This window comes from Eumetopias jubatus, unplaced genomic scaffold (assembly GCF_037043125.1).
Source record: "Eumetopias jubatus isolate StellerSeaLion01/CBP00866 unplaced genomic scaffold, mEumJub1_p1.0 scaffold_3, whole genome shotgun sequence".
Taxonomy (NCBI): domain Eukaryota; kingdom Metazoa; phylum Chordata; class Mammalia; order Carnivora; family Otariidae; genus Eumetopias; species Eumetopias jubatus.
The window spans coordinates 127,664,945-127,691,110 of record NW_028274809.1 but is presented as its reverse complement, the minus strand read 5'-3'; the positions used below and the strand labels follow the sequence as shown (position 1 = coordinate 127,691,110).

Sequence of the window (26,166 nt, the reverse complement as noted above, 5' to 3'; positions counted from 1 at the left end):
AAGAAAATAAGAACAACTAAAAGTAGTGATGTTTTCATTAAAATCTTTAAGTATTTCATAATTCATAGACTATATTATTTCCACTTAAATAAGTAAATATTTGGAAAACTGTATCTAGTCTTTTAAGGCCAATATTTGATTGATCATCACTATCAAAAGTAAGTATATTTTGATCATCTAACTGTTCATATTACTATTTTCTAACCATTTATTCTTTTTTAAAATAATGCAAAACTTTATAGAACCAATTGATGTATATTTTACCTTTATTTTCCATTTTTCTTTATCTTAATCTTTTAAAAATCCTACTGTGATAAAATACATAATGTAAGTCTTCTCATACAGGTACACAGACCATTTTCTGGAATAAAACTTTATGCTCATATCTTATGCATATGTTCCTTGTCCATTTCCTATACCTCTTAAAATGGATGATCTCAAAGAGGATTAACAAAAAGTGAAGTTTAATGAAAGTTAACCCTAAGACTTACTTTAGGATTTCGAAAGCTATTCATAAATGAAAAATAGTTACTGCTAATTTTACAATATTGATTTTAAACAATGTCAAAAATTCCTCTTCATCTAATATATTGCAATTCTAAATAATGTAAAATTATTTTACCTTTAGTATGAGCTGTTTCAGAAAAAGTAGCATAAATGCCCGTAGTGATATAATTTCCTTTTGTGATGGCCGGGGACCATCTAGAATAAAACAGAAAACATAAAGAAAAAAAAAAAGCAAAAAAAACCATGATACTAAATAAGCTTAATGCAATTATGTTGGAATACTATGGAATTCTTTACAAGTTGTATTTATTAGGATTATAATATTTGTTAGTATTAATGCTATACCATTTCAATTATATCAGAGGATTCAAACATTAAGTTTCAGATTTTGGTAATTTCAAATTATTCACCAAATGTCAGATTTGGGGAAAGGAATTACTTTTTATTTTTTTTAAGATTTTTTTATTATTTATTTATTTGAGAGAGAGAATAAGAGACAGAGAGCATGAGAGGGGGGAGGGTCAGAGGGAGAAGCAGACTCCCTGCTGAGCAGGGAGCCTGACATGGGACTCGATCCCGGGACTCCAGAATCACGACCAGAGCCGAAGGCAGTTGCTTAACCAACTGAGCCACCCAGGTGCCCAACAATTACTTTTTAAAAAATTATAACATAGTACCATCCATTCATAAGTGTATAATCATCAAGTGTTCACACAACTTTTCCTACTTTTATTAAATTAATAGGTTCCCTTTTCCCCCAAATCCAAGTTTTCCCAACATTTCTTTCATCTTAATTAAACCTTTCTTCACTTAAAGACCATCTCCATTTTCACACCACACATTATATAACAAAGCGCAGAAAAAGTGACACTCTATTTTAATTATTTGCTTTGTAGTTTTTTTTCCCCTTGTTACTTGTATATACCAAATATGTATTATAGTGGAAACTCAAAAAATTCTCGAGTCAATAAATGAAAATGAATGTGAATAGTTTAAGTGTACATATCAATTCCATAACACCTAAATTTCAAAGTAATTAATTGCAAATATTTAATTACCAATAAATGAGATTATTCAATATATATAATATATATAATATACATGGTATACAATAATTAAATTATACCTTTAACTATGTAACTAGAACTACAAAAGCCCTTAAATATCAAGTTTTTCTTGAAGCAATGAGGATTTATACAGCTTCTTTATAAGTTTTAAAATAAAAATCCCTATATGTATAATATATAACATCTTTTATTCACTCAACAAATATTTACATGCAAATTATTACTCAAAAAATCCATTCCATCTACTCTTGAAAAAGAAATCTCTTTCTCATTTCCCAGACTGCTCTCTACATTTTTGGCTCCACTATTGCCAATAGTGTACAAAATACCCTTTCCTTCCTTACCAACACTTGGTATTAATTTTTTAAAAATGATTTTCATTGTGGGGGAGCCTGGGTGGCTCCGCTGGTTAAGCATCTGACTCTTGATTTTGGCTCAGGTCATTATCTCAGGATCATGAGACTAAGCCCTGCATCCCGCTCTGCGTTGAGCATAGAGCCTGCTTAAGATACTCTCTCCCTCTCTCTCTGACCCTCCCCATCTATTCGTGCTATCTCAAAAAAACCCTGTTTTTCATTGTGAAATATAGCACACATACAGAAGATGTAAATGTACAAACTAATGAATTGGCATAAAATGAACACCTGTATAACCACTCTTTAGGTCAAGATACTGAACGCTGACAGTAACCTGGCAGAGAAACCCATTAACGACTGGTATGCAAGTAAAGGAACTACATGAGTGGAGGGGTGAGGTCCTAATATGAATCAGATTAAATAATTGCAGATTTCTGATTTGTGTTGTGTAAATATAACCACTACTGACTAAATTCAAGCTCAGGCTACCAATAGTTTAAAAACCAGGTTGTAGAGAGGGGAGCAAGATGGCAGAGGATTAGGAGACCCAGATTTCATCTGGTCTCAGGATTTCAGGTAGAAAGGGATCAAACCATTCTGAACACCTACAACTCAACAGCAGATGGAAGAAAAGAATAGCAACAACTCTCTGAACAGAAAAGCGACCACTATCTGGAAGGTAGGAAGTGTGGAGAAGTGAATCCTAGGCGATATTCAGGAGGATGGATGGCGGAGGTGGGGCCTCCATGGGGTCATTTCTGGCAAATGATAGAGCCCTGGAGCACAAAATCGTAACTTTTAGAAGTCTGCTCCGCTGGGGGACGTGCTCCAGTGGCTAAGCGGTGGGTGGAACCCTTGCTGGGAAAGTGCGGTCTCCGGACTCTCGGGGTCAGAGAAAAACCGGGGTGCCTGAGAGTGGCAGAGCTCCCAGGTATTGGAGCAGGGAAGCTGGCTACAGAGACCGAGCCAAGGAGTGGGCTCTCAGCTCGGGGTTGCCATAAACCGTGATCCGAAGCACAGTCGAGCCACTGCTCTACCAGCAGGGACCCAACAAGGAGCAGACCCGGGGAGAATCCCCTTCCTCTGGAGACTCCACAAGGAGTCGGGTGGCAAAGATAGAAATGCTCGGTCACAGGCCGGGTAAGCATGGGGAGTGCGGCCAGAGACCAGGGAGACGGGAGTGACTGCTTTTCTCTGGGGGTGCACTGAGGAGTGGGGACCTGCGCTCTCGGCTCCTCCGGGGCAGAGATTGGGAGGCTGCCATTTTCATGCTGGTCCTCCAAAGCTGTTCGGAAAGCTTGCAGGAACAAAAGCTCCGGAAAGCAAACCGGAGATTACTTAGCCGGACTGGCAAGGGCAGAGCGATTCCGCCTCCGGCAAAGACATTTGGGAACCACGGCAACAGGCCCCTCCCCCAGAAGATCAGCAAGAACAGCCAGTCAAGACTAAGTTTACCAATCAATGTAAATGGCAGAACTCCAGCGCTAGGAGAATACTGCATATATCATTCATGGCTTTTTTACCATGATTCTTTAATCTTTCAAAGTTCATTTTTTTAACTTTTTTTAAAAATTTTTCTTTTTCCCTTTTTCAACCATCTTATCAATCCTTTTAAAAAATCTTTTTTATTTTTCATTTTTAGAGTCATATTCTATCCCTTCATAGTAGTTACCCTTATTTTTGGTATATATAGATATCTATCTATCTATCTATATATATTGTTTTCTCTTTAAAATTCTGAGATACAGTTTCTTCTAACAGATCAAAATATACCCTAAATCTCTATAGTGTATGGCTTTGTTCTAGTCTCCTGCCTGATCACATTCTCTCCCTTTTTCTTTTTTAAATCCTCTTCTTTCTTTTTTCAACCAACTTCTTATCAATTCCTTTTATAAAATCTATAATCTATAATCTATAATTTTCATCTTTACAATCATATTCCATCCCTTCATCATATTAACCCTTACTTTTGTACATATATAAGCTTTTCTTTCTTTAAAATTTCGGGAGGCACTTTCTTCTAACAGACCAAAATACGCCCAAAATCTAGTGTGTAGCACTGATCTATGCAGCAGCCTGATCATATTTGATCATATTGTTTTGTTTTGTTTTTGTTTCTTTGTTTTTATCTTTTTCTTTTTTTTTTCTTTTTCTTTTTTCTTTCTTTCCCTTTCTTTTCCCCTGGTTTCAGGTCTTTTCTGATGTGTTTAGAGTATATTTTCTGGGGACGTTGTTACCCTGTTAGCATTTTGTTCTCTCATTCATCTATTCTCCTCTGGACAAAATGGCAAGATGGAAAAAATCACCTCAACAAAAAGAACAAGAGGCAGTACCGACTGCCAGGGATGTGCTCAATACAGACATCAGTACGATGTCGGAATTAGAGTTCAGAATGATGATTTTAAAGATACTAACTGGGCTTGAAAAAAGCATGGAAGTATTAGAGAAACCCTTTCTGGAGAAATAAAAGTACTAAAATCTAACCAAGTTGAAATCGAAAAGGCTATTAATGAGGTGCACACAAAACTGGAGGCTCTAACTGCTAGGATAAATGAGGCGGAAGAGAGAAGTAGTGAAATAGAAGACCAAATAATGGAAAATAAAGAAGCTGAGAAAAAGAGATAAACAACTACTGAATCACGAGGGCAGAATTCGAGAGATAAGTGATACCATAAGACGAAACAACATTAGAATAATTGGGATCCCAGAAAAAGAAGAATGAGAGAGAGGGACAGAAGGTATTCGGGAGCAAATTATAGCAGAGAACTTCCCTAATTTGGGGAGGGAAACAGGCATCAAAATCCAGGAGGCACAGAGAACAACCCTCAAAATCAATAAAAATAGGTCAACACCCCAACATCTAATAGTAAACCTTACAAGTCTCAGAGACAAAGAGAAAATCCTGAAGGCAGTTCGGGAAAAGAGATCTGTAACCTACAATGGTAGAAACATTAGATTGCCAACAGACTTATCCACAGAGACCTGGCAGGCCAGAAAGGACTGGCATGATATATTCAGAGCACTAAACGAGAAAAATATGCAGCCAAGAATACTATATCCAGCTAGGCTGTCATTGAAAACAGAAGGAGAGATAAAAAGCTTCCAGGACAAACAAAAACTAAAGGAATTTGCAAACACAAAAGCAGCCCTCCAAGAAATATTGAAAGGGGTCCTCTAAGCAAAGAGACAGCCTAAAAGCAACCTAGACCAGAAAGGAACATAGACAATATACAGTCACAGTCACCTTACAGGCAATACAATGGCACTAATTCGTATCTTTCAATAGTTACCCTGAATGTAAGTGGGTTAAATGCCCCAATCAAAAGACACAGGCTATTAGAATGGATAAAAAAATAAGACCCATCAACATGCTGTCTGCAAGAGACTCATTTTAGACCCAAAGACACCCCCAGATTGAAAGGGAGGGGGTGGAAAACCATTTACCATGCTCATGGACACCAAAAGAAAGCTGGGGTGGCAATCCTCATATCAGACAAATTAGATTTTAATCCAAAGGCTGTAATAAGAGATGAGGTAGGATACTATATCCTACTTAAAGGGTCCATCCAACAAGAAGATCTAACAATTGTAAATATCTATGCCCCTAAAATGAGAGCAGCCAATTATATAAGCCAATTAATAACAAAAGCAAAGAAACACAACAACAACAATACAATAATAGTGGGGGACATTAACACCCCCCTCACTGAAATGGACAGATCACCTAAGCAAAAGATCAACAAGGAAAAAAAGACTTTAAATGACACACGGGACCAAATGGACTTCCCAGATATATTCAGAACATTCCATCCCAAAGCAACAGAATACACATTCTTCTCTAGTGCCCATGGAACATTCTCCAGCATAGATCACAACCTAGGTCATAAATCAGGCCTCAACCGGTACCAAAAGATTGGGATCATTCCCTGCATATTTTCAGACAACAGTAGTTTGAAACTAGAACTCAATCACAAGAGGAAACTCAAATACGTGGAGGTTAAAGAGCATCCTACTGAAGAATGAATGGGTCAACCAGGAAATTAAGGAAGAATTAAAAAAATTCATGGAAACAAATGAAAATGAAAACACAACTGTTCAAAATCTTTGGGATACTGCAAAGGCAGTCCTGAGAGGAAAGTATATAGCAATACAAGCCTTACTCAAGAAACAAGAAAGGTCACAAATACACAACCTAACCCTACACCTAAAGGAGCTGGAGAAAGAACAGCAAATATAGCCTAAACCCAGCAAGAGAAGAGAAATAATAAAGATCAGAGCAGAAATCAATGAAATATAGAAACCAAAAGAACAGTAGAACAGATCAACGAAACAAGGAGCTGATTCTTTGAAAGAATTAACATTAGATTGATAAACCCCTGGTCAGACTTATCAAAAACAAAAGAGAAATGACCCAAATCAAAAAATCATGAATGAAAGAGGAGAGATCACAATCAATACCAAAGAAATGCAAACAATTATAAGAAAATATATGAGCCCCTATATGCCAGCAAATTAGAAAATCTGGAAGAAATGGATGCATTCCTAGAGATGTATCAACTACCAAAATTGAACCAGGAAGAAACAGAAAACCTGAACAGACCTATAACCACTAAGGAAATCGAAGCAGTCAACAAAAATCTCCCAACAAAAAAAAGCCCAGGGCCAAATGGCTTCCCAGGGGAATTCTACCAAACATTTCAAGAAGAAATAATACCTATTCCTCTGAAACTGTTCCAAAAAGTAGAAACGGAAGGAAAACTTCCAAACTCGTTTTATGAGGCCACCATTTCCTTGATCTCCAAACCAAAGACCCCATCAAAAAGGAGAATTACAGACCAACATACCTGATGAACAGGGATGCAAAAATTCTCAGCAAAATACTAGTCAATAGGATCCAACAGTACATTAAAAGGATTATTCACCACGACCAAGTGGGATTTATCCCTGGGCTACAAGGTTGGTTCAACATCCACAAATCAATCAATGTGATACAATACATTAATCAAAGAAAAAACAAGAAAACCATATGATCCTCTCAATAGATGCAGAAAAAGCATTTGACAAAGTACAGCATCCTTTCTTGACCAAAACTCTTCAGAGTATAGGGACAGAGGGTACATACCTCAATATCATAAAAGCCATCTATGAAAAACCCACAGCGAATATCATTCTCAATGGGGAAAAACTGAGAGCTTTCCCCATAAGGTCAGGAACACGGCAGGAATGTCCACTATCACCACTGCTATTCAACATAGTACATAGTAATTCAGGAGTTTATCCCATTCACAATTGCACCCAAAACCATAAGATACCTAGGAATCAATCTAACCAAAGAGGCAAAGGATCTGTACTCAGAAAACTATAAAATACTCATGAAAGAAATTGAGGAAGACACAAAGAAATGGAAAAACATTCCATGCTCATGGATTGGAAGAACAAATATTGTGAAGATGTCAATGCTGCCTAGAGCAGTCTACACATTTAAAGCAATCCCTATCAAAATACCATCTACTTTCATCAAAGAAATGGAGCAAATAATCCTAAAATTTGTATGGAGAAGACCCCGAACAGCCAGAGAGGAATGTTGAAAAAGAAAAACAAAGCTGGCGGCATCACAATTCGAGACTTCAAGCTCTATTACAAAGCCGTAATCATCAAGACAGTTTGGTACTAGCACAAAAACCGACACATAGATCAATGGAACAGAACAGAGAGCTCAGAAATGGACCCTCAACTCTACGGTCAACTAATCTTCAACAAAGCAAGAAAGAATGTCCAGTGGAAAAAAGACAGTCTCTTCAATAAATGGTGTTGGGAAAATTGGACAGCCACATGCAGAAGAATGAAACTGGACCATTTCCTTACACCACACACAAAAATAGACTCCAAATGGTTGAAAGACCTAAATGTGAGACAGGAGTCCATCAAAATCCTAAAGGAGAAGAGAGGCAGCAACCTCTTCGACCTCAGCCGCAGCAACTTCTTCCTAGAACCATCGCCAGAGGCAAGGGAAACAAGGACAAAAATCAACTATTGAGACTTCATCAAGATAAAAAGCTTTTGCAAAGCAAAAGAAACAGTTCACAAAACCAAAAGACAACTGACAGAATGGGAGAAGATATTTGCAAATGACATATGAGATAAAGGGCTAGTATCCAAAATCTATAAAGAACTTATCAAACTCAACACCCAAAGAACAAATGATCCAATCAAGAAATGGGCAGAAGACATGAACAGACATTTTTCCAAAGAAGACATCCAAATGTCCAACAGACACATGAAAAACTGCTCAACATCGCTCGGCATCAGGGAAATCCAAATCAAAATTTCAGTGAGATATCACCTCACACCAGTAAGAATGGCTAAAATTAACAAGTCAGGAAACGACTGATGTTGGTGGGTATGTGGAGAAAGGGGAACCCTCCTACATTGTTGGTGGGAATGCAAGCTGGTGCAGCCACTCTGGAAAACAGTATGCAGGTTCCTCAAAAAGTTGAAAACAGAGCTACCATATGACCCACAATTGCACTACTGGGTATTTACCCCAAAGATACAAATGTAGGGATCCGTAGGGGTACATGCATCCCGATGTTTATAGCAGCAATCTTCACAACAGCCAAACTGTGGAAAGAGTCAAGATGTCCATTGACAGATGAATGGATAAAGAAGATGTGGTACATATATACAATGGAATGTTATGCAGTCATCAAAAGGAATGAAATCTTGCCATTTTCAAGGACGTGGATGGAACTGGAGGTTATTATGCTGAGCGAAATAAGTCAATCAGAGAAAGACATGTATCATATGATCTCATTGATAGGAGGAATTCTTAATCTCAGGAAACAAACCGAGGGTTGCTGGAGTGTGGGGGTGGGAGGCACGGGAGGGCTGGGTAATAAACATTGGGGAGGGTATGTGCTATGGTGAGTGCTGTGAATTGTGTAAGAGTGTTGAATCACAGACCTGTACCTCTGAAACAAATAATACATTATATGTTAAAAAAAAAAAGAAGAAGAAGAAGAAGATAGCAGGAGGGGAAGAATGAATGGGGGGAAACTGGAGGGGGAGACGAACCATGAGAGACTATGGACTCTGAAAAACAAACTGAGGGTTCTAGAGGGGAGGGGGGTGGGGGATGGGTTAGCCTGGTGATGGGTATTAAAGAGGGCACATTCTGCATGGAGCACTGGGTGTTATACGCAAACAATGAGTCATGGAACACTACATCAAAAACTAATGATGTATGGTGATTAACATAATAATAATAAAAAAAAACAGGTTGTAAAATACGTAAATATTTAATAATTGGCTATGCACCAGCTTGTTCCAGCATACTAAAGTCCTCAACCTACACCAGTCCTAAGCTCTGAGCCACAACTTGATCACATCCTCCATTCCATCTGGTAGAGACATTCATTATCTTAGTAATAATTTCTTGCCATTATCTTAGTAATAATTTCTTTACTTTCATTTAATGAAATTGGACAAGTTTTATATAATCTTAGTGTGTCGGTTGTTTCTTTTTTTTATTGTAAGGATGAGAATAATAATAGTGCTTATGTCACAGGGTATTTTGTAAGGATTAAATAGAGCAACATATGTAAAGGAATTAGAATAGTGCCTGGTCCATGTTAATTAGTAAATGTTAGCTATAATTACTACTGTCAAACACTGTATAAAGAGGATGTTTTAGAAAAATATATACATATGTATGAGTCTTATTTATACACATAATATGAATCCATATTTTAGAAAATAGAATAAACAGGTATTTCACAAATATAAAATTGAGTGACATAAAAATCACAAATGACACCATTTATGTAAAATACAGAAGCTAAACAATCAACTCTTTAGGAATACATACATAAATAGCAAAGTAGTAAAACATACTAAAGAAATAATAAGAATTCAAGAAAGGAAAAGGTATAATAAACATAAAATAAAACATAAAACATAAAATTGAGCACGGGGTTATCTCTATGGCTGGGAATGGGAGGAAGATGTGACCAAAGATAGGTAAATACAGGTTTATGGTAATATTCTATTTCTTAAGTTTGATGGGATCTATCTGAGGTTTATTACATATTTACATATTTGCATTTATGATGTATTCAAAATAAATCTTTGAAACACATATAAGTTGAAGCATCTACATGTAGGCATGTGTAAGTCTGTGTTTGAATGAGCACAGAAAAGGAGGTAGAAAAATATGTAAGACTGGTGATTCTGGCTCCTTGGGAGAAAGTAAGTTCTTATTTATAAACATTTCTATTATTCTGCTTGCTAACTAAGATCATGTATTACTATGGTACCTTGTTAATATAAATACATTTTTTACAGTGAACTTGACATAGTAATAATTTAAGAGACATAAGTGTTAAATAAGAGTAAAAGCAAAAAGATCCTACTTATGTCAGTGCCTGCATATGAATTAGTACAATGAAAAGCTAGTGTAGTACAAATTATCTTTAGAGTGTCCTTAAAAGAAATCATTTCAGTTCAAAATAGTACTGAGAAAAGTTGTTATTTAGAAAACTATGTTTCAAGTCAGAGCCTCACATTTCACTAAATATCAAAGTTAATTTCAGTCGTATTAAAAAGTTAAATTAAAAAGATATTAAAAATAGTAAATAAAAAGATACATTAAAAAAGAATAAACTGCAAAGAAAAAGATATTCTCTTCCACTTTCTTGCCACTTTCCTTTAAAATATATTTCTTTGGCTTCTTCCCTCTCTCTCCTTGAGGTAGCCAGAGCCAGTCAGGCCGGAGGGCCCAGAGATAGGAGGAAGTAGCAGAGGCCAAGGAAACACCAGATGTTGCAGGGCTGAAGAGGAAACTACGCCTTGCAGGACCTTCAGGGTCAGGGTGAGGAGACAACATGGACTAGGAGTGTGGTCAGCAGCAAAGAGCCAGTCAGGGCGAAGGAGGTGACAAGGACCAGGCAGAGTTGGAGGTGAGGGGATGGTCAGGCTAACTGGCAATGTCAAAGCTGAGAAGGTGACGGTGCACATGTCAGAATATTGTTTCATAATGTAAAATAAGCAAATATATAAATACATTATAGATTACCTAAGCCAGATTTTTCACTATTGAAGGAAGAAAGCTATAAATATAATAAGTTTGAGGCTACACTGAACCATGTGGTTTTAAACTGGAAAGAAAGGTATCTATGTACAAACCTGTTTTTCCCAGATCCACGCAGAATGCCTAGAAGCAGTGCCACTCAAAGAGCAATAAGCACAATAAGCACACTGAACACCTAAATCTCAAAAACCATATCCACCAAGACAAACCAGGGCTCTTTGGAGAAATGGTTGATTCCAGGACTGGGTAAGTATAAAATGAACCAAAAACATCTTGTGGCAGAGAGCAAGCACTAAAAAATTATGAACATCTTTCATAAAGACCCAAGATCTCATGTGAAGGTCTCCTACAAGCCAAATCTGGGACAACCTTAACATCCAATAAATAATGATACAACCCAGGGGATAGTCGCTGGGCTAAATCCATTAAGCCTTAACATTTTTCAAGTTTCACTGAAACAAACCATATCTATTCATTCACATACTGTCTATGTCTGTTTCGGCTATACACTGGCAGAGTTGACTACTTGTAACAGAGCCCTTATGGCTCCCTAAGCCTAAAACATTTCTGTGTGGCCCCTTGCAGAGAAAATGTACCAACTATTGATATAATAAACAGGATGAAGTAGAAATCCATGAAATTTATGCTGATATAAAATGAACAAATAAATGGAAGAGAAAAAACAAGTTCCTTCTTGTAGTAGAATTCAAACTAGTAAATGTCTTAGAAAATACGGTCATTTAGCAGCAATCACAGTAAAGATCAATTATGACAAGTCATTGATGAACCAAAACCAGTAAGCAAAGGTTTGTTGAAGAACAGGATATTTACATAGTCTCAATGTATTTCTTCACCAAATACTTATTATTCCAAAAGAGAAAGCAGTAATTTTATAATGAAGAACCCTGGCAGACACCACATTAATCAAATGATCAAAGGCAACTTCTCCAGTAATAAGACAACTCCAAGTCATGTGCCTCTTGACGTGATAAATGTGACAGAATTGGTATGACTTCTATGTGATTCCAATCAAAAATGAAAAACCTGGATCATCATGAGCAAATATCAAACAAATCCAAATTAGGAGACATTCTAAAAAGTAATTTGTCTGTATTCTTCAAAAATATCAAGGTCATGGAAGACAAAGAAATACTAAAAAAAAATCATTCTATATTGAAGAATATTAAAGTGACAAGGCAACTAAATGCAATATACAATCCTCGGCTGGGATTCAGAGAGAAAAAAAAGATTTTTTTTTTTTCTGGAAAGGATATTATTGGAATAATTGGTGAAATTTAATGCAATCTTTGGATTAGATGATCCATGTATTAATGTTAATTACTTGATTTTAATGGTTGCCCTTGGTTATCTAAGACTATGCCTTTTAGGAAATAAACAGTAAAATATTTAAGGTAATATGGTATCACATCTACAATTTATTCTCAATTTATTCAGATAAAAATATGTGCATGTATATATGACTATATATACATGATAAAGTGTATGTGGTAAAATATAAAATACTGGGAATCATGGCGGGGGTTATGATAATTCTTTGTATAACTCTTGCAACTTTCTGTAAATTAGAAATTAGTTTTCTGAAGCAGAAATTAATATGTATGAATATATGATTTGTTTGGGGTAAAGAAAACTCTATCAGAGTGTAGTGTTTGAGAAGGGCTCTGAGTCACAAAGACATGATTCAAATTTTAGTTCTGTTACTTTGTACCAACTTTGTTTCCTAACCTACAAAATAACAGTGATACTGACAGCAAAGTTATATAGTCCGATGTGTGTGTAAACATGCCTATGCATATATAATTACATTATATAGAAATGATTAAACAAAATTAACAGGATGCTTAGCGTAGATTCAAACTCATGGTGAACATTCAGTAAATTTTAGGCATTATCAAGATTAAAAGCAATAGAAAAAGCCATGAATGACAGAATTATATATAAGAGATTGCATGCAAATAACACAATTTTTAAAGTCCTGTCAATAAAAGACATAAGCTAATAAATGAAAATTAAAATAGTGAAATGTTATTTTGCCTTATTAAAAAGATTTTTACAAAACAATAATTTTCAACGCTATTGTTAGTATGCTGAGAAAAGCACTCTCACATACAACACAGTAATTAGTCTCAGTAATTTTAAACAAATCAAAAATGGAAGTAAATGATTATATACAAAGGAATAGATCACTGCGTTATTTATTGAATCAAAATTTTAGAAACTTGTAAATGGTACATTCTTTTAGATTACTATGTAGAGTCAAGACGATAACAAAAAAAATCAAGAAAATCTCAATTCTGTAAAAGAGTTTAAATATTTCACACATTTAATGCAATGAACATTAGTGGAAAAACATACACAATAAGAACATAACAGTTCTTATTCCTGGGGTTGGGTTATGAATAATATTTTTCTTCTATATCATTTTTTCTATGATGAGTATGCATTTTTACATAATTAGGAAAATTGGCAATATTTTTTATTTTTATTTTTTCAAAGATTTTATTTATTTTATTCTAGAGAAAAAGAAAGTGCGCACACACATGTGCATGCACACGAGCTGGGAGAGAGGCACAGGGAGGAGAGAATCCCAAGCAGATTCCGCGCTGAGCATGGAGCCAGAGGTGGGGTCCAATCTCAAGACCCCAGACCACAACCTGAGCTGAAACCAAGAGACCTATGCTCAACTGACTGAGCCACCCAGGTGCCCTGGCAATATTTTTTAAGCAACAAAATGAAGTATTAAATTACTTTCTACTATACTTAGAATAAAGGGTGAAGTTTGGGGAAAAAATATAAAGAAAGGTAACTATCTCAAAGGTTTGAAACAATTGTATTAGAACACACTGGCCATGATCAACTTTATCTGATTTTTTTTTTCTTCTTTCATCTTTATCTTTTAATTTTATTTTATTATGTCGTTAGTCACCATACATCATTAGTTTTTGATGCAGTGTTCCATGATTCATTGTTTTCATATAACACCCAGGGCTCCACGCAACCCATGCCCTCTTTAATACCCATCACCAGGCTGACCCATTCCCCCACCACCCTCCCCTCTAGAACCCTCAGTTTGTTTCTCAGAGTCCATAGTCTCTCATGGTTCATCTCCCCCTCCGATTTCCCCCCCTTCATTTGTCCCTTCCTTCTCCTAATGTCCTCCATGCTATTCCTCATGTTCCACAAATAAGTGAAACCATATGATAATTGACTTTCTCTGCTTGACTTCTTTCACTTAGCACTTCATCTGATTTTTAATATTATGAATATATTTTCCTGAGCCACAACAAGCATATAGGCTAAAAGGCAGAATTTTATTCTTACCTGCCTTCATTCCAAAAATAACTTAATATTTCAGAACTATAAACTTCTCTACCACAAAAACTTCTCAATATAACAAGGCTACTATATAAGAAAGATAATAGTTCAGTGATATTTCCTATAACAATACTCAGGATATAAAACAGTAGTAGTGCAATGAATGTAGTGGTAGTGTTGTACTTACCTAATCCTTTAGGTGTAATGCCGCTACTGTCAGCAGGATTAATGACCCAGTAGTAATATTTTAATGTGTGCATTAGCTGTAATACTGTTCCTACTCTGCGTATGGTGGTGTAAATGGTAGCAGTTCCAATAAATTCAGCAGACAAGTAAGTGTACAGGGAAAGCTGAACCTAATACAGAATATTAACAGAGCGGTAAATTTTAAATGCCTCAAGTGTTTATATTATTAATATATATTCTAATTTAAATGCAAATTAGTAAAGATGAAGAAAGAACCATTTATTATGAGGTTAAAAATAACTATTTATTAAATATTATTTATATTTTTAAAAGAAAATAATCCATAGCCAACACATTCTAATAAAACTTATTTTAATAAAGGTAATCTGTAGCTATTAACAATGAAATAATTTTAAATGAGTTAATTGATCAAAAGTAAATGACAGGTAGAGCAAATTATTTAAAAAGTTACCTAGACTAAAGCCCTTTATCAAAGTACATTTCAGCAGCTCAGAAGAACAGAACTAACATTAGTCAGCTATATCATATTTGGGAAAAATATACACAGTCTTATATCCTAAAAGTTCACATAATTCCAAATTTTCTTAACCCATTGCCACAGTATCAGAATCTAACGCTATAAGTAGATGACAAGTCAAACATCTTGCTTAAAAAGTGAACAAAGTTTGAGTTTAGCACCACAATTAACATGCTAAACAATAACAGAAGTCAGACCCTATATAATTTAACCAAAGTTATGTGGAAAATTTGAAAACTGTAAAAGGCAGCTCACATTTATGAAGGATGTCCCTCATTACTGATTTTAAATTTAGGTATGCAAAATAATAAAAATTTTATGTTAATATATAAAAAACAATGTATATATTTATTTTAAAACAAATAATATTTACAATCATGATATAAACTCTATATTCACAATATAAGCAGTTTTACAGTCACAATGATTATAATTATCATTATATAATTAGTTACCTATTATTTTCTCTTTTCTTAGTCTTAATAATCAGTGTACCAAATCCCTTCTTGGAAAGATATGAATCACAACTACTAACTTCAGAATGCAGTTATTATATCAAGCTTAAAGTACAGTTTCATTTATTTTAATATTTACATATTTAATATTTTGATTGCTGATTCTGGTAATAAAACTGTTTCAGGTTGACTATAAAATATGCTGAAAAAAATCCAAATGCTTTCTACTGCATAGTTTAGATCCATAACTATAATTTATTAACATTACACTAAAATAAAATGAATGAGAATGAAATTTATACCTTTGCAGGTGTATGTATCCAGATGGCTGGGTTGAATAAAATGTGATCACAAAGCTGCTTTAGCAAAGGTGCTCCATGAGATAAACCATCAAGGTATTTTGCAAAGGATAAAAATTGCTCCAGGACAGCTCTAGTTATATGAACTCTTGATGACTAAAGAAAAAGAAAAGATTATCAAGCTAAAAATATCCAGAATATCAAATTTTAAGATTGCTGACTTACAATAATTATGTATGAATTTTTCAAATGCCATACCTAATAATTTAAATATAGAACTATATATTTCCTTTGCTATCCAAAATTTAATTATATTCAGAAATGTAAAATTTTAAGGTAATTTTCTGAATGACAGTTTGTCACCTGAAGCCCTTTCCAGAACATCAGGTTAAATAATGCCACTTTCAAAGCAAACTAAAGAAATAAAATAAGTTATGAATAAAAAATGGTTTCAACCTATTTTTCTATAAATTGACTAAAGAAGAGATCTCAAAGGAAATTTTAATGGAATAAAATTAATTATCATGAGCACACACACACACACAAGATACTGCGAAAGAGAAGTGCTTTCCCGAGATCCAAACCAACGGGCAAATAAATTGACTCCACCATTCCACTGAATCCTTTCTTTATATAAAGTCACAAATGAGTTGCACATGGGCAAATGGCATGCATCTTACTCAGCATAAACCTTTCAACCTAGCCATGGTATATGAAAAGCAAATCTCACTTTCCTGGAAGTACTGTCCCTTTTGGCTTTCATGACCCTCAGATTACTACTCCCCAATGCCCTTTGCTTAAAAGATGGGAACAGCTGAAACTTATTTATTTGGCTTTTTTCCATAAAATCATTCTCTCTAGATGATATCTTATGCTTTCACAGCTTCATAGAACAATATCTCTATGCTAAACCTCCCATCAAGATTTTCAACTGCCATCACCAATACATAACCTACTACCAACACTATTTAGATAAATGACAGACCTTCCAAAATTCAAACCAAACCTTGAAGCCGCATTGTACAATACAGTAGCCCCTAGTCATGTGTAGCTACTGAGCCCTTGAAATGTGGCTAGTCCTAGGTGATAAATGTTATAAATATGTATAGACAGGATTTTGAAGATTTAGAATAAAAAATAATGCAAAATATCTCTTATAATTTTTAATTGAGTATATGTTGAAGTGATAAAATTTAGGATATACAAGGTTAAATAATATACATTATTAAAATTAATTTCACTGGCTATGTTTTACTAGAAATTTCTAAATAACAAACTGAGGGTTGCTGGAGTGGTGGGGGGTGGGAGGGATGGGGCGGCTGGGTGATAGACATTGGGAAGGGTATGTGGTATGGTAAGCACTGTGAATTGTGCAAGACTGTTGAATCACAGACCTGTACCTCTGAAACAAATAATACATTATATGTTAAAGAAGAAGAAGATAGTAGGAAGGGAAAAACGAAGGGGGGGAATGGGAGGGGGACGCGAACCATGAGAGACTATGGACTCTGAGAAACAAACTGAGGGTTCTAGAGGGAAGAGCGTGGCGGGATAGGTTAGCCTGGTGATGGGTATTAAGGAGGGCACGTATTGAATGGAGCACTGGGTGTTATACGCAAACAATGAATCATGGAACACTACATCAAAAACTAATGATGTAATGTATGGTGATTAACATAACATAATAAAATAAAATAAATTACATATGAGGCTTGCATTATATTTTGACTGGAAAATACCACCTTAAGAGTATAATTTCAGATGAAAATATTATAGAGGAAATACTGTTCTTTAAAAGCCAATAATCTAAGTCAAATGTCAAAAATATATCTTACTATACAAATCTTTTCTTCCTCATCTAGTGATCCTTTTTGATCCTCCCTAGGATAAAGAACCACCTACCACTCAACCCCAGAGCACATGTCACATCACACCTTTCTCTCCATTATCCACTGACTGAAGTCCAAGTATCATTATGGGATAGTTTAGGTCTAAAGACAATTTAGTCTTAGCAATTGTCTTAGCAATTTTACTTCCCATATGGTCTACTTAACAAGGGCAGCTCAATAACTTTGACATAAGCATGCCATGCATTTCACACTTTTACACAAGGGGCCACAAACTCATATGATTACAATATTCAAATAGTTAACAATGTACGCATTTAGGGTAGGAGACAATAATGAGTAGTGAGAACTGCCCAAGGTACCTAAAGGAAATAAAATTCATTACTAGAAAACTTTTCATTGAGCCAAACAAAATATTTATTTGGGTCAATTCTGCCTACACAACATCAGTTTGCTTCATCTGCTTTCTCTACGAGGTTCCCTCAACTTGTAAAACCCTTGCATCCATTTCCTTTACTTAAAGGCAGATTCAGTACTTTTCATTTAGTCATACACAGGGTACTTACTATTCGCCAGGGACGCTCCTTGAAACTGTGGAAAGAACAGTTAACAAAACTGAAGAAGCCCTGCCCTCACAGAACTTAAATTCTAAGGGAGGAGAAGACAGGGACATATAATAACATAAAAAAGTAAAATATGTAACAAGACATGTATCATATGACCTCACTGATATGAGGAATTCTTAATCTCAGGGAACAAACTGAGGGTTGCTGGAGTGGTGGGGGGTGGGAGGGATGGGTGGCTGGGTGATAGACAGTGGGGAGGGTATGTGCTATGGTGAGCGCTGTGAATTGTGCAAGACTGTTGAATCACAGATCTGTACCTCTGAAACAAATAATGCAATATATGTTAAGAAAAAGAAAAAAGAAGAAGATAGCAGGAGGGGAAGAATGAAGGGGAGTAAATCGGAGGGGGAGACGAACCATGAGACGATGGACTCTGAAAAACAAACTGAGGGTTCTAGAGGGGAGGGGGTGGGGGGATGGGTTAGCCTGGTGATGGGTATTAAAGAGGGCACGTTCTGCGTGGAGCACTGGGTGTTATGCACAAACAATGAATCATGGAACACTACATCAAAAACTAATGATGCAGTGTATGGTGATTAACATAACAATAAAAAGTTAAAGGATTGTATCACCTAAAAAAATAAATAAAAAATAAAAAAAAATTAAATTGTCATGTGTTTATAAAGAATACTAAAGCAATATAAAATCAGATTGGCCATTATGAACATATTCATTTGAGGAAGTAATTCATATTTTGAAAACAAGTTTTTAACTTGCTCTGTGTTATAAAAAGATACGCTGGAAGCATCACATGAGGCCTTCCTTCCACATTACTAAAAAAAAGTGTCAGTTTTTTTTATAGCAATTAAGCTCCTGGGTGGTAGTTTTTATTCTAAAATTGATCTTTAGGAAATATCTTTCTAAACTTGTGGTTTTTTATTGGTCTACTCAAAAATCCTACCAGGCAGAAAATGAAAGTTCCCTTCAATAGCATGTTACCTTTACCACTAAGTAGTATTTCTTCCTTCTGCCTTGTATTACTGTTAATTATTCATATATCTTTCTTTCCTGTAATAAAAGAAGATACTATCTTATTCATCTTTTTTTTCTGTCTGGTACCTGCCATAATCCTCAGCAGATGTTTAACTGAATTCATGTCAAATTCAAGAACAGAGTAAGAATAGAACAGATAAGACAACACATAGATTAAGAGAAGATAAAAGAAGATATCCAACTCTGTTTTAACGTGTTTAGTTTGAATGATTGCTTTAAAATATTTTTTATTTTTATATTTGCTTTCATTTCTCAAGTAAAGGGATTTTAAAAACAGTTATACTTGTATAATTGATAGTTACAAATCTGTAAAATGCATGCTCTGAAATTTAAACTAAATATTACTTTTGTGTGATGACTGAAGTCATAATCTGTACAATAAGTGCTATATGAATTGTGATGGAACATATCTGGAAATAGAATTTCAGAAGCTAGGAAAAAACAATTGTAACATACACTCCAGAAGTAACTAAATCAAATAGGAGCAATGAATGTTATAGGGAAAAGTTGCTATTTGGTAAAAAGAGGTCTTTCTCACACTTAGAGCAGCCCACAGTGGAATGGACCACCAGAAATGTTCATTTTTATTGCAGAAACCATTCTCTATATATAAAACATACATTATATTATCAAGTAAATTGTGGGAAATAATTAGTAGAGGTACATCATAAATCCTCAACATCCATTTTACTCTTTCCAGGACACCAAAATTGAACTCCAAAAGCCTAATCCAGTATGAATCACTTATGTGTTGCTCTTGTGTGGGGGAGACAGGTAGACAGTGATTCATCAAAATTTTCATGGCAGCAAATAATTCAAAGTAGGTCAAGACCTAACCTGAGCAATCAAATTGGAGGGAAGGATGTTGTTCAGTAATTGGGAGAACGGAGCTCTTCTGTCTACCCCCCACCTGGATGTGAAAGCCTATAGCACTAAGTCAACCTGGCAACCTTCTTAGGACCACAAAGGATAGTAGCTATAGCGGCAAATAAAATCATGTGTCTAGGAGGCAGAGTCTAGGAGGCAGAACAGACATACAGAAAAACCCTGGGTCCTTGATGACATAATTGAGACTCAGACACCCAAACCCTAAAGCCCACATTAATGGACATGTTTTACTGGCCATACTGCTCTACTCCCCAACTTTCCCCATCCTATTTCTGTGCTTGGGAAGCTCCCCTGGCTATTGGCTTCCTTTGGGTTTGACTAGTTACAGACACCAGCAGGAAATTAAAGGACAGGAAGAAAATGAAGTTGGGGGGACTCTGGTTTCACCCCTTCAGGCCAATACACTATATTCTTTTACTGAAGACCATACTCTAGTCAGGTACAATTTCTCCTAGAACTACAATAACTTTCTTTTTGAGTTATGATAAATACTCACTCTTCTCACCTCTGCAAACCTTCCTGATTTCCCCTAACAATGCTCACAATTTTTTTAAGAGCCTTGCATTAAACTCTTTTCAATAACCAAGTTTGAGTGTGCTATATGTTTCCCACCTAGCAAGCATATTTCCTAAATGTTTAAGCTACTTTGATTCAATTTTTTTAAATTAACACCAACCAAAAATATTGACTACATCAGACAACCTCTAAGTTTCCTTCAAACTCATATTTTGGCAAAACAAAACAAAACAAAGTACCTCAAAAGTTGTTCATGAGATAGTCTAAATGTGATGAATAAGAAAGCCTCTTAACATTAGACTACCTTCCTTGATAACTAAGTTATACCTTCTCAGACAAGGAGATAAAGCTAAGTGACAGTTAACCATTAGCTTTTATTTGTTGATGATAAAATAAAAATGGAACCTTTATTATCTATACTATTCACCCAGCAATTGATGTTTAAAAATAAAAGTGTGAATATTCATCTAGGAAGGTGAAAAACATATTCTTTGAGGTAATCAGATAAGCATGCAAATGCTTTTTCACTTATTCAATTAAATCCAACAAATATTTATTAAGGCTGGCACTCTTTCTTTAGATGCTGAAGACATAGCAATAAGGTGAGAATAAAAAAGATACTGTCCCTGCTTTCATGAAGCTGAAGCTTACATTCCAGTGAAAAGAGGCAGAAAATAAACAGGTAAAAAAGAAGTTAGAATTGTGTTGTAAAAAATGAGCAGAGTAGGGAGATAGTGATGGTTATGGAAGAAGGGGTACTATTCTATTTAGAGTGATAAGAGAAGACTTCTCTGATAAGGTGTCATAAGCAAAATCCTAAATGAAGTGTAGAATTAAGCCATATTGGATACCTACAGAAAGAATGATGAAAGCAATGGGAAAAGGCAAACGTCCTGAGATGGAGTCATGCTTATCACTTTAGTTTTTAAGGGAAAGGCTAAGAGGCCTTTGCATGGCCAGTGTGTCTGTAACAGAGACAGTAAGGAGGAGGACGGTAAGAGATGACGTCAAAGGTAAGAGAATTGTGAGTTTACTCTGGAAGGATGGAGCAGTGAGATCTGATACATCATGGGAAGACTAGTCTGACTGCAAGTGAAAAACAGATTGTGGATAACCAATAGTGAAAGGGGATGATTGTTTGAAATAAGATGCTATCAATGTGACACAGAAAGGAGTAAGGTAGTAAGTAGGAAGCAGTCATTCATTCTGGGTATGTCTTGATACCAAGACAACATAATTAGCAGGATATGGATTTAGTGTGTGAAAAGAGTCAAAAAGGATTAACATTTTTGGTCTGAAGTACTTGGTGAATGGCAATGCTATTAAGTAAGAGAAAATTGAGGGATGAAAGATTTGAGAGGAAAATCAGTCTTTAACATTTAGAAAGAAGAGGAGGCACTAGTAGGAGGGAATAAAACAGGAAACCAAGGTAGTAGGAAGAAAAAGAAAAATACTGTCACAAAATACAACTGAAGAAAGCATTTCAAGAGGGAAAAACTTTTACAACTGAAGGTTAACAGGCCAAATAAGATGAAAACTGAGAACCTTAAAATGTAAGACTATAAGACTACTGGTGACACTGACATGAGCCATTTTAAGGAAAAAAGGCTGATTGGAATAAGGATAGATCTAAGACTAAATAGGATTCCAGGAATATAAGGGTGGTTTAACACATCAAATTCAATTATATGTAGTTCACTAAACTAAGAAAAATTTGAAGAAACCTCATTAATTATCTCAAGTAATACAGAAAAAGTGTTTGATAAAACTCAGCACCTGTTTATGATAAAACTCTAAGCAAACTTGTAGTAGACAGTTTCTTAATTTGATTTAAAAATCTACTAAAAGTAATCTACAGCATATGCCATACTTAGTGGCTAATTACTGGAAGCTTTGCACATGATATGTGGAATAAGATAGGGATGCTCACTATTACAACTTCTGTTCAGCGCTATACTGGAAGTCTTAGTGGAATATCAAGGGAAAAAACATAAAAAGAATAAATATTGGAAAGGAAAAAATAAAACTGCTATTCTCCGATAATGAGATTTTCTACAAAGAAATGTTTTTGAAAAATCAACAAACTACTAGAATTAATAGAAGAATAGTAATATTGGTATTGGTATATAAAAGGTCAGTATAAACACCAATTATATTTCTATGTTTCCATGACAAATTAAAAAAACCTAACATTTGAAAAACCTCGTTATCTAGAAACAAATTTAGCAAAAAGGCAGAAAATTTTCTATATAGAAAACTACAAAAGAGACCTAACTAAATAGAAGGACATACTAAATGTATGAATTGGAAGGTTCGATATCAATATCAGTATAATATAATATAATACAATGAAAGATATCAATACAATGAAAATACTAGCATTTTTGGTGGAAATTGACAAGCACACGTGTATTAATGCCAAAACCCAAGAACAGCCAAAGCAATCTTGAAGAAGAATAAGACTAGATGACACACTATGAGATATCAAAATATACTAAAAAGGCATATAAATTAAGATAGTGTTGTACTGCCTCAAAGAGAAAAACCCACAATAGATCAATTCTGGAAATGATCCCATTTATACATGGTTATCGAATTTATGGCAAATATGAAATTGTGATGCAGTGGGAAGTTATCTTCAATAAACAGTACCAGGCCAGCTAGCTACATATTTGAGGGTTAAAAAAGAACTTTGAGACCCTTATGCCTCATGCCATATACAAAATCCAATTCCAGATGGATTGTAAATCTAAATGTGAAAGGTAAAATTTTGTTTTAGGGAAGAAAACATAGAACAGTTTCGTGGCATTGGGATACATTAGGATCTAAAATGGGATAATCATAGAAAATGAAATGGTGACCTATATTAAAATTAAGGACTTCCATTCATCAAAAAGGTCATTAAGAGAATAAAAAAACAGGCCACAGAGGAAGTGATACATATCCAACAAAGTTCTCATATCTGTGATATGAACAGAATTTCCACAAATCAATAAGAAAATGATAGACAATTCAAATGAAGAAGGGCAAACACTTTGAACAGGTATTTACCAAAAGAGGGTAACTACTAAAAGATAATAAATGTATGAAATGTTCAACTTAATTTGTCATCAATGAAATGTAAATTAAAACATGATCTACAGAATGTAAGACTATCTTTGCAAATCATATTATCAAATGAAGATTAGTATACAGAATAAAAAATTGCTACAATTCAATAACGAAAAGAAAATATCACAATTTTTTTAATGGGCAAAATTTCTAAACAGACATTTCTCCAAAGAAAATATACAAATAGCCAATAAGCACATGAAAAGATACTCAACATGATTAGACAGAATTATAAATAAAAAATGATATGCCATTTCACACCCACTAGGATAAGCCAGAATAAAAAAGACAATTGACAAATGTTGGCAAGGATGTGAAAAAATTAGAAACCTAATACACTGCTGACGAAAATGTAAAATAGTGGAGCCACTTTGGAAAACAGTTTGGCAGTGTCTCAACTGGTTAAACATAGAATTACGGTAGGACCCAGAGCAAAGCAATTCATAGATAGGTATCTACCGAAGAAGAAAAAATATACGTCCACACAAAAACTTGTACATGAACATTCATAGAAGCATTACTCATAACATCCAAGGTGAAAAAATCACAAATGTCTATTGACATCTGGATAAACAAAATGTGTTATGTACATACAATGGAATACTTTTCAGCCATTAAAAGGAACAAAGTACTGATATATGCTACCACATGGATGAAATCTTGTACACATTATGGTATATGAAATAAGATGTAAAAACACAAATATATTATCTCATTTATATGAAATATCTAGAGTACACCAAATCAGAGTGAAAAGTAGATTTCAGGTTGCCTAGGAGTGGGGGTCTTGAAAGGAAATTGAACAAACTGGCAAAAGACATGAAAAATTACTCCACAAAAGAGAAAAAGTGGATGTACTATAAATACATATGAAAATATGTCCAATCTTATTCTAATTTTCCAAAAATGCAAATTAAAACCAAAATGAGATAATATTTTATACCTAACTTGTCAATATAATTTTAAGGATATTAATGATGATAAAGAGGAAAAACTGAATATAATATGTCCTTTTATTTGATTTAAAGTCTTTTCACTGAATTTCTAATTTTTAAATTTTTTTTTTTTAAGATTTTATTTTTAAGTAATATCTATGCCTAACTTGGGGCTTGAACCTGGAACCTGAGATCAAGAGTCATATGCTCTACTGACGGGGCGAGCCAGGTGTCCCTCACTAAAATTCTAATTTTAAGCTAAGTTTTAAGCGTAAAAGAATGCTCACATTAGAATTATGCTGATAAACTCTCAGTAAATAGATGAAAAGTATATTCAAGGGGCAGTTCCTATTAGTGATCTTGTCATGCACAGTAATATCACAAAGGCATTTCATAATATCTAATTCTTGTAAAATGTAATTTAACATAAATCTTCTAAGTCATTCTTAATACTCTAGATAGAAAAAAAATAGCTTTCCATGAAACCAAATATCTTAACGATAGGTTTAATGTTACTGAAAAAATTATTTCAATAAAGAAATGCTGGCAATGATCTTAATAACTTAATAACCTACCACTCCCCAATCACCAATCCTTCAAGAAAGAATACTTATTTCAAAGCAAAGACAGGTTACAAGGATTTCAAAGGTAGAGCAATCTGAGTTGAAAAAACTATCTCCAAAAGTCTTCTCAGTATTATTTCCGAAGGGAAAAATAAGTTTATTCCTCTTACTTGAGGCCTCACGGCTATTATTTCTCAAATAGTTCCACTTTAAGAGCAGCTGAATGTTAGAGTTAACTGATAAGAATAGATTTGAGAGAGCTAATGAGGATGACAGATATTTTCTTAAGAAAGAAAAAAGCCAATATTTGTATCATAACTTCCCCCTTTAATTTTTAAAAGAAATCACATGATACAACCAAACTCTTGTAAGACCCAGGATTCATCACCAGAATTAGTACAATTGTGACTAAAGCAAAGAAGGTCATAAAAAAACCAAGATACAAATGACACAAAATGGGGAAAATTACATCCATCTAATTTGTATTGTTTATATTATATAGTGATTAGAGAAATGCTACCTTAAATACTCAGATATATTAAAATCAGAGAAAAATCACAAACTAATGTTTTGCTTACTACAAAATAAAGATTTTTTACCTTATAATTGGAAAATTAAGCAAAAACAAAAAGTCCATTTAAAATAAAACTGACAAAACTTCTAAGAAATTAGTTTGAATTTAAAGATAGCAAAGAAACAACTAGAAAAAAGAATTAAGGGGAAATACTTGTAACTTTGATTAAAGACAGAGGGAAAAAATTTCTTTAGTTTCTATCTTCACTCAAAATTCCTTTATTATACAGATTTCTATAGCAACCAATTTAGTTCAATGTCTACACTTAAGTCTAAATGCAA

The 26,166-nt window shown here is 34.5% G+C and overlaps 1 protein-coding gene across 7 annotated transcripts in view; it reads right to left on the bottom strand.

The window, feature by feature from the left end:
• The window catches only part of NBEA (neurobeachin), a 685,632-nt gene that overhangs the window by 494,792 nt on the left and 164,674 nt on the right, over positions 1 to 26,166 (bottom strand). For all 7 annotated transcript variants that reach the window (XM_088021800.1, XM_088021804.1, XM_088021803.1 and 4 more), the window contains exons 12-14: positions 15,836 to 15,988; positions 14,542 to 14,710; positions 623 to 702 (exon numbers count right to left, since the gene is read on the bottom strand). In XM_088021800.1, the coding sequence (XP_087877926.1) occupies positions 623 to 702; positions 14,542 to 14,710; positions 15,836 to 15,988 (402 nt within the window). The remainder of the gene's footprint in view (positions 1 to 622; positions 703 to 14,541; positions 14,711 to 15,835; positions 15,989 to 26,166) is intronic.